Source organism: Trachypithecus francoisi, unplaced genomic scaffold (genome assembly GCF_009764315.1).
Source record: "Trachypithecus francoisi isolate TF-2019V2 unplaced genomic scaffold, Tfra_2.0 Lachesis_group15, whole genome shotgun sequence".
In the NCBI taxonomy this organism is placed as follows: domain Eukaryota; kingdom Metazoa; phylum Chordata; class Mammalia; order Primates; family Cercopithecidae; genus Trachypithecus; species Trachypithecus francoisi.
Window position 1 is genome coordinate 104561950 of NW_022681460.1, and position 9618 is coordinate 104571567.

At 40.3% G+C, this 9618-nt stretch overlaps 1 protein-coding gene across 2 annotated transcripts in view; it reads right to left on the reverse strand.

The window, feature by feature from the left end:
- The window catches only part of ATF7IP2 (activating transcription factor 7 interacting protein 2), a 59910-nt gene extending 50589 nt beyond the window's left edge, over positions 1-9321 (reverse strand). For both annotated transcript variants that reach the window (XM_033235775.1, XM_033235776.1), the window contains exons 1-3: positions 9168-9321; positions 6917-7749; positions 4084-4208 (exon numbers count right to left, since the gene is read on the reverse strand). In XM_033235775.1, the coding sequence (XP_033091666.1) occupies positions 4084-4208; positions 6917-7739 (948 nt within the window). In that variant the 5' untranslated portion in view covers positions 7740-7749; positions 9168-9321. The remainder of the gene's footprint in view (positions 1-4083; positions 4209-6916; positions 7750-9167) is intronic.
- Positions 9322-9618: the final 297 nt, after the last annotated feature.

Consider the following 9618-nt stretch of genomic DNA (forward strand, 5'->3'; position numbering starts at 1 on the left):
TCCTCAAGGATCTAGAACTAGAAGTACCATATGGCCCAGCCATCCCATTACTGGGTATATACCCAAAGGATTATAAATCACGCTGCTATAAAGACACATGCACACGAATGTTTATTGCGGCACTATTCACAATAGCAAAGACTTGGAATCAACCCAGATGTCCATCAGTGACAGACTGGATTAAGAAAATGTGGCACATATACACCATGGAATACTATGCAGCCATAAAAAAGGATGAGTTTCTGTCCTTTGTAGGGACATGGATGCAGCTGGAAACCATCATTCTCAGCAAACTATTACAAGAACAGAACATCAAACACCGCATGTTCTCACTCATAGGTGGGAACTGAACAATGAGATCACTTGGACTCGGGAAGGGGAACATCACACACCGGGGCCTATCACGGGGCGGGGGTAGGGGGTGGGATTACACTGGGAGTTATACCTGATGTAAATGATAAGTTGATGGGTGCTGACGAGTTGATGGGTGCAGCACACCAACATGGCACAAGTATACACATGTAACAAACCTGCACGTTATGCACATGTACACTAGAACTTAAAGTATAATAATAAAAAAAAAGAAAACTGTAAACAAAGTAGGTATAGAAGAAACTTACCTGAACACAACAAAGGATATTTATAAAAAGTCAAAAAAAAAAAAAAGTCAGGGGGGAAGCCAAGAACAATTATGTAGTTAACAATGTTATCTGGCATAATGCATGCCATTCTAACAAATCATAGTAGTTATAATATGAAAAATTAACAAACTTCATTATCTTTTTTTTTTTTTTTTAAACAGACTGGCCCATTTTCAGGGAGAATAATTTCAATGCCACTGATACAAGCAGCTCTGCTGAGCCATACACTGAGAATAATTTCATTGCCACTGATATGAGCAGCTCTGCTGAACCATACATTCAGAAACATTCACTGTAGTTTTCTACTCAGTGTGTATCCTTCTGGTAAGCAATTTTCATCACAGTGTACGTAGTCTTTGTTAATATGACCTGCTATGCTACATTTAAAGTATTTAAAATATTTATATATTTTTTCCTCCAGTATCTTGCTTCATGATGCTCAAAATAGAACACATAGTTCCCATGTTAAACTCTTACATTGATACCACCTGGATGATTATATTCTTTTTGATCATTCCCAAGGCTCTTCCTTCCTGTTTTCAAGCATTCTCACTTGTCAACATTGTCTACTTGATCTCTTCTTTAATGCTTCACTAACATTTCTTCCATGGTTTCTCTACATTATTAGACATGATTGTCATTTTACTTTCATAACTTTTAAACATATGAGCAAATGAATGTGCTCAAAATGTATTATGTTAAAAAAATGGCTCAGAAACACACACTATTATTATTATTTTTTTGAGACAGAGTGTCACTCTGTTGCTCAGGCTGCAGTGCCGTGGCATGATCCCAGCTCACTGCAACTTCCACCCACCAGGTTCAAGTGATTCTTCTGCCTTAGCCTCCCTAGTAGCTGAGACTACAGGCATGCTCCACCATGCCCAGCTAATTTTTATATTTAGCTGAGACAGGGTTTCGCCATTGTTGGCCAGGCTGGTCTTGAACTCCTGACCTCAAGTGATCCACCCGCCTTGGCCTCCCAAAGTGCTAGGATTACAGGCATGAGCCACCATGTCTGGCCAATACTATTATTTTTACCGATGACCATTACCTATTATTCGTGTGGTGTTTTATGATCACATGTTTGTTAGTTCACTGCTGGGTTCAATATGTGAAGCTCATACCCACATGAATCTTGGAGACACAGATCTAAATGTTTTGAACATGGAGACACTGTTTTGTACAGTGTTTCTCTAACAGTGTTCCTCATCCTTGGTGAGGAACAATCACAGGGGATGGTTGTTAAAATGAAATTCCTAGGCCCCATCCTGGATCCACCAAACACAATCTTTTGGAAAGGAGCCTGGAAAGTTGTATACTAAACAGTTACTACAAATTGTTTTTATCAGGTACGTTTGAGACAGCAGTAGCCTAAAACAACAATCTTCAACTATGAGCTCAAGAAACCACAATTTAAACAAGTACTCCTGGTGGTTCAGACTGGGACAGGTCCTTAAATTTGATCATTTTAGACTAAGTACCCACCATGGTGTAACTCCTCTTGGGTAGACTATACATTTGTTCTAATTTAATGGTAATGTTCCTTATACAGAAGGAAGACACAATAACCTCCATCAAATACCTCATAAATGTTTTTACCAATGGTAATGGGCCCATCAACAGGGAATGAGATTGAAGTCTTGGCTTCAAAGTACAGATGGCACCCAAATTGGCCTGAAGTTTGGAGAAAGTATAAACTTATCTCCAATCTGTGCCAACTTTCTGAGATAGTGGGTAGAGTGAATAACTTAAGACTATAAAGGAAAAACCCTTCCTCTTCAGTAATTTAACTGGAATTAACCAGGCCATGCTCCTTATGAAACCTCAAAAGGCTAACAAACAATCACTGGAGGACTCTTTCAGTAGGGGAGAACAATGTCAGAATGATGGGGAGGGCTATCTCATTGAGATTCAAACAAGGTAAACTTATAGATATGGTTTAGAGAGATAACTGTTTGGACAGGAATAAGAAGTGAGGAAAAGCTAGCTATTTAGAGATGGTTATGTACACATCAGAACTTACTTCAGCCTGGGTGTGGTGGCCCACACCTGTAATCCCAGCACTTTGGGAGGCCGAGGCGGGTGGATTACTTGAGATCAGCAGTTCAAGACCAGCCTGGCCAACATGGTAAAACCTGTCTCTACTAAAAATACACACAAAAAATTAGCTGGGCGTGCTAGTGCACACCTGTAGTCCCAACTACTCAGGAGGTGGAGGTAGCACTGAGCCAAGACTGTGCACTGCACTCCAGTCTGGGTGACAAAGTGAGACTCTGCCTCAAACAAATGAACAAACACAAACTTACTTCTCAGTTCAGCTACTAATTACTGGAAACAAGACACAGCTGGAATCCCCAACCTTCTTCTTGAATAACATGGTCCTTAGGGCTAGGATCCATGCTTACCATACTTCTACACTTTCCCTGCCAACAACAGAACACTTACATATTTTTTATTGTGTCTCCTTTGGTCTTCTTCGAAGAAAACCAAAAGGTAGACCGGGAAAAACTGCTGACTCACTCTTTAAGCTGGTTCTGCATAAGTCTTTCTCTTTATTTTCCCTTATTATTAGGTGAAGAATACACATTCATAGTATATGTAACTATGCAATTGTAATGGTCTGTTTTGAAAAATGGTAGTGTTTCTGTTTCTGAAAACAGTTGCAGGGCAGCTTGGATGGGGACATTTTGGTCCATTACAGCTGGGAGACATTAGTCTACCACATCATGATTTATAGTGGTGGCATTCTAGTGGTAGTGAAATAGGAAAACATGGTCATCAAAACCCGTCCTGAGTATAGGCATTCTACTAGAACTGAAACACGCTACACTTCAGCTAACAATTGATCAGACACATATTGAGACTGTAGTACAATGAGGTAAAATGAGGCCACAATGAAAGCAAGAAGTGTATTTAATGATGCTATAAAGCAAAATGTCAGATAATGCACCATATCCGTTTAAGTTTGGAAAATAGGGCAAGTAAACCTGAATGCAGAGGGACTTTGCAATGGACTTCCAGGTTGAGTCTTTTGGGTTGTGGTGAGATCTACAAACGGATATAGCTGCAGATCTAAGAACCCCATGACTAGTACAAAAGACACTGGATTGTTTAACAAAGCTGAAGGTCATGCAGTGTCTGACTTACAGACAAATCTGAGTGTAATATTGACTGAAAGCCCATTCTCTTTTTGCAACAGGACTCTACCTACACATGATCCCTAGGTTATTCTGCATGAGAGCATTTTCAAGAAACCAGAGCTGTTTGGTGATGTAAATAATTCTCTCTCCCCAGTCTGTCTGATAACTTGGCTTTTACACACCAGCTTTGCATCAAGTCAAAGTTGTCTGTGTTATGTCATTGTGGAGACCAGATAATTAACTTTTACCATGTTTTACTAATCAAAAGTAAAAGTTTTATTTAAGCCCCAATATTTTACCTGTTCCAGGAATGCTGTTTGCCTTTCCAAACTTACACAAATATTTTCATTAATTTGCTCTGAAGTTTTCATGCGTTTAACATTTTCTTTGTTTTCTGAAAACATCCTCTTCTTTTGATAATGGCCTTGAGGAGATGGAAAAATTAGAAAGATATTTTAAAGAAAAAAACAGGTTTATTGTGGTGGCTCATGTCTGTAATCCCAGCACTCTGGGAGGCTAAGGAGGGAGGAGGGCTTAAGGCCAGGAGTTCAAAACCAGCCTGGGCAACATAGTGAAAATTCATCTCTACAAAAAATTTAGAATTAGCTGGGTATGGTGGGACATGCCTGTAGTCTCAGCTACTCAGGAGGCTCAGGTGAGAGGATTGCTTGAGCCTGAGAGGATTGCTTGAGCCTGGCAGTGAGCACCTCGACCACTGCACTCCAGCCTGGGCAACACAGTGAGACCCTGTTTCGAGGAGGAAAAAAAGAGAAGGACGGCCGGGCGCGGTGGCTCAAGCCTGTAATCCCAGCACTTTGGGAGGCCGAGACGGGCGGATCACGAGGTCAGGAGATCGAGACCATCCTGGCTAACATGGTGAAACCCCGTCTCTACTAAAAATACAAAAAAAACTAGCCGGGCGAGGTGGCGGGCGCCTGTAGTCCCAGCTACTCGGGAGGCTGAGGCAGGAGAATGGCGTGAACCCGGGAGGCGGAGCTTGCAGTGAGCCGAGATTGCGCCACTGCACTCCAGTCTGGGCGACAGAGCGAGACTCTGCCTCAAAAAAAAAAAAAAAACAAAGAGAAGGACATAGGAATTCTCTAACTTAGAGACCCTCTGAGCATATGAAAAAACTAAAATGTGACACTGCAGCATTTTTTAGAATGTTCAATTGAATAACAACATACCCAAAAACTAATCTTAAAAAAAAAAGAGTTATCTTAGGTAGGGTTCTGGTCTCAGACACACTGTCCCTTCAATCTTAATAATTCAATACAAATATAAGAACAAAAACTTAACAAATTATGGCATTTAATTCTCTATTTATAGAGACTTAAGTGGTTCTACGTTATTTTATATAAAGGTACTCTTTTTTCATTTTGAGAAGGAGTCTTGCTCTTGTCGCCCATACCAGAGTAAAGTGGCGCGATATCGGCTCAATGCAACTTCCGCCCCTCCAGGTTCAAGCAATTCTCCTGTCTCAGTCTCCTGAGTAGCTGGGATAATAGGAGCCCCCCACCATGCCTGGCTAATTTTTTTCGTATTTTTAGAAGAGATAGGGTTTCGCCATGTCGGCCAGGTTGGTCTTGAACTCCTGACCTCAGATGATCCACCTGCCTCGTTCTCCCAAAGTGCTGGGATTATAGTTGTTAGGCACAGTGCCTGTTTTTTTTTTTTTTAAGAGACAAGGTCTTGGATCTGTTGCCCAGGCTGGTCTGGAGAGCTTAAGCGATCCTCCTGCCTTGGCCTTCCAGGCATGAGCCACCGCACCCAGCCAGTTGTATTATACATATTTTAAATAGATGATACTGTTATTATTTTTAAATAATTTTAAATTTATCTTGTTAAAAGACCATTCTGTAGTCTAGACAAGAACACAACATTTATAGCATTAAATCACTTTTTTTCTATTTAATTAACAAAACACCCTACTTCAAATGAAATTCACTTTTGCTATTTTAATGATGTTATAACCCAAGGACTTCATTTACTATTTGGGGTGCTTCTCTTTCTCTACACACACATATATACACATGTGAATGTATTATCTATCATCTTATACTTAGCATGTGATTTACAGGTCAATTCTTTTTTTTTTTTTTTTTTTTTTTTTTTTTTTTGAGACGGAGTCTTGCTCTGTCACCCAAGCTGGAGTGCAGTGGCCAGATCTCAGCTCACTGCAAGCTCCGCCTCCCGGGTTCACGCCATTCTCCTGCCTCAGCCTCCCGAGTAGCTGGGACTACAGGCGCCCGCCACCTCGCCCGGCTAATTTTTTGTATTTTTAGTAGAGACGGGGTTTCACCGTGTTAGCCAGGATGGTCTCGATCTCCTGACCTCGTGATCCGCCCGTCTCGGCCTCCCAAAGTGCTGGGATTACAGGCTTGAGCCACCGCGCCCGGCCTACAGGTCAATTCTATAGAAAGAAATAGGGTTGGCTGGGTACGGTGGCTCATGCCTGTAATCCCAGCACTTTGGGAGGCAAAGGCGGGTGGATCACGAGGTCAGGAGTTCGAGACCAGCATGACCAACACGGTGAAACCCCATTTCTATTAAAAATACAAAAAAAAAAAAAAAAATTAGCCAGGCATAGTGGTGCCCACCTGTAATCCCAGCTACTCAGGAGGCTGAGGCAGGAGAATCACTTGAACCTGGGAGGTGGGGGTTGCAGTGAGCCGAGATTGCACCACTGCACTCCAGCCTGGGTGACAGAGCAAGACCCCGTCTCAAAAAAGAAAAAAAAAAAAAAAAAGAAAAAAGAAAGAAATAGGGTTACCAAGAATTTTTAAAACCCACTCGCTTTAAACTAGCCTCCTTCTTAATCTAATAAAACTTCAAAATAAGAAGAGATGTATATGAAATGAACTAAATAATTGCTATAAACCACCTTTTGATATTTTGTACTTAAGGAAAAGTGATTGATTCCTTCTTTGTAATAATTACCCTTTTAATACGGTGGATAGCTGTCCCCCACCTCACTGAGAACGGTTCAGAAAGAAGATACTGTGATATTGTTGTTATCATTTACCTTTTTCCTATCTATATTCCACTTGTTCGTATATTTGAGACTTTAAAATACCCCAAGGAAAAGTGACTATTTTAATTTTTCTAAAAGGTGCATAAGTATATACTTACTGTTAGTGTCACGTGATGACTGCCATGTTGAGTCTGCACTTTCACAATTTGAAATACTGGAAGGACAGGTTCTACTACACTCATTGGTTTTCAAAATGTCATCAGCACAATTGTTAGAAGTGACTGAATTCACTAAATTAGGTGTTTTCTCAACAGGCACAAAACCTGAGTCTTGTGAACATAAAATGTTGTCACCTTGCCTTTTACCATGTGATTCTGAATTGGAGTTTGCTTCTAAATGGAAAACCATCTGGTCAGTTTTATCATCCACAGTACAGGTTACTGTAGACTCTGGCATCTGAACACCACCACTCAACACACTGGGTGGACAGCAACTGGACTTCAGTCTACAAGCCCCTTCATGCTCAAAAAGGGATCTTGTTACATTTGTCTGACACTCAGAATCATTTTCAGAAGTGTTCAGTGAATCTTTTGCCTCTTCTGTGAAGACTCTGCTGGGGGGATCTGTTGTTTTACTTGGCTTTTGGTCCGAACAAACAACTTGTTCCAATTTTGTTTTTGAATGAATGATTTCTTCTACTGGTTTTATGCAATTCTGAGAGAATACGTTACTTTTCTGTGATATTGAATTTTTATTAGAGTCCAGTGAGGATGCACCATTTTCAGAAGGGCTACATTTGGTAGTTATGACACTAGGACTGAAACGCTGATTACCACTTGGAACATTACTCCCACTTGCTGCTGTTTTCAGTGCTTCAACATTCCTTGACTTATTCAGCATCTCTACTTGCTTTCGGCAACTTAGGGGCATTGTTTTTTTGGCTTTTAATATCTTTCGTTTAATTATATCTGGACTTGCCATCTTTCATATCCTGGAATTTAAGACATCATATTTAAGTGCATTCCTCTAGTGAATAAAAGTTATTTACTAGTGAATTAAAGTTATTTATTTATAATATTAAAATAACATTGATACTGTCTCTCCAGATAATCACCTTAACGAAAATATATCCATTTTCATGTCACTGAAAGCAGAAATCATTTCTATTGTTTCTATAAATCGAAACTATATAAATTCAAAATCTGTATTGCTAGTAAGCCTCTACCTGATAGTTTTATCTAGCCACTTCTTGTTTTATCACCTCAGTGCCATAACCATTCACTATTTACTCATCAAGGTAAGTCAGAGTTTAAATAACCTAAAGATTAAATTGCACTTATTCATTAAAAAAAAGTTTTGTATAAAACATTCCATTTTCTATACATATTGGCATCTAAGATTTCCTAATGTTCAAGTTTCTAAAATAAATGTGGCCGGGTGTGGTGGCTCATGCCTGTAATCCCAGCACTTTGGGAGGCCGAGGCGGAAGGATTATTTGCAGTCAGGAGTTCGAGACCAGTCTGGCCAATGTGATGGAACCCTGTCTCTACTAAAAATACAAAAATTAGCCAGGCATGGTGGCATGCACCTGTAATCCCAAACTACTCAGGAGGCTGAGGCACAAGAATCACTTGAACCCGGGAGGTGGAGGTTGCAGTACGCCAACATTGCACCACTGTACTCCAGCCTTGGCAACAGGGTGAGATGGTCTCAAATAAAAATAAAATAAAATAAAACAAGCTCTAAGATACATAACATTCCAGCTTAAATAAACAAGCCAACTAACCGGGCGCAGTGGCTCATGCCTGTAATCCTAGCACTTTGGGATGCTGAGGCAGGTGGATCACCTGAGGTCTGGAGTTCAGGCCAGCCTGGCCAACAGGCCAAAACACCATCTCTATTAAAAATACAAAAATTAGCCAGGCGTGGTGGTGCATGCCTGCAATCCCACCTTCTGGGAGGCTGAGGCAAGTGAGTCACTTGAACTCGGGAGGCAGAGGTTGCAGTGAGCCAAGATAGTGCCACTGTACCCCAGCCTGGGCTACAGAGCGAGACTCTGTCTTAAACAAACAAACCAACCTGATATGTATACTAAATAAATCCAGAAAAACAGCAGAACACTCTTCATTAATTAAGACCCTAATGTGCCTATATAATTATATCTTTCCTGTAGGACTGTGTATTATTTGATTGTCTCTTTGTGAATACAATTTTTGTATTATTTTCCAAAGAAAATGAACAAATCAAATCTTTTCTCTAGCATGGTTTAATGATGTATTTGCTAAAACTGATAATCATGACGCATAAAACTAGCAGCTTTGCCTGAAGACACTGCTAGTTTTGTATCCTACAAATAAAAACATTCTTATATTATTTTAAAGGGAGAATTCAACCAGGTGTGGCACATGCCTGTGGTTCCAGCTACTGAGGAGACTGATGCAGGAGGTTCACTTGAGTCCAGGAATTAGACACTGCCGTGATCTGTAACTGCACCACTGCACTCCAGCATGGGTGACAGAGCGAAACCCTGTCTCAAAGAAAAAAAAAAAAAGCAGGATTCCTATAAAAAAAGAAAATAAAAATATGGTGAATTTATAATTGAATGTGCTATGTTGTTATTTCTGACGGGAGAAAAGTGCTGTTTTGACTGGAAATTGATGAGAACAAAATCCTGTACTTAAAATTTTAAACATCAGATAACTGGGAATTTTTTCCTGATTACCTTCTGGTTTCATAAATTTCAAACTTTGGCTTCTCTAATACTCACGTATTACAGGTGCCAGGCACCAGAGACCACATTCCCAACACAATCAGGCTAACAGGCTATAATTACCTATAGCCAGAAATGACTCTGAATCAC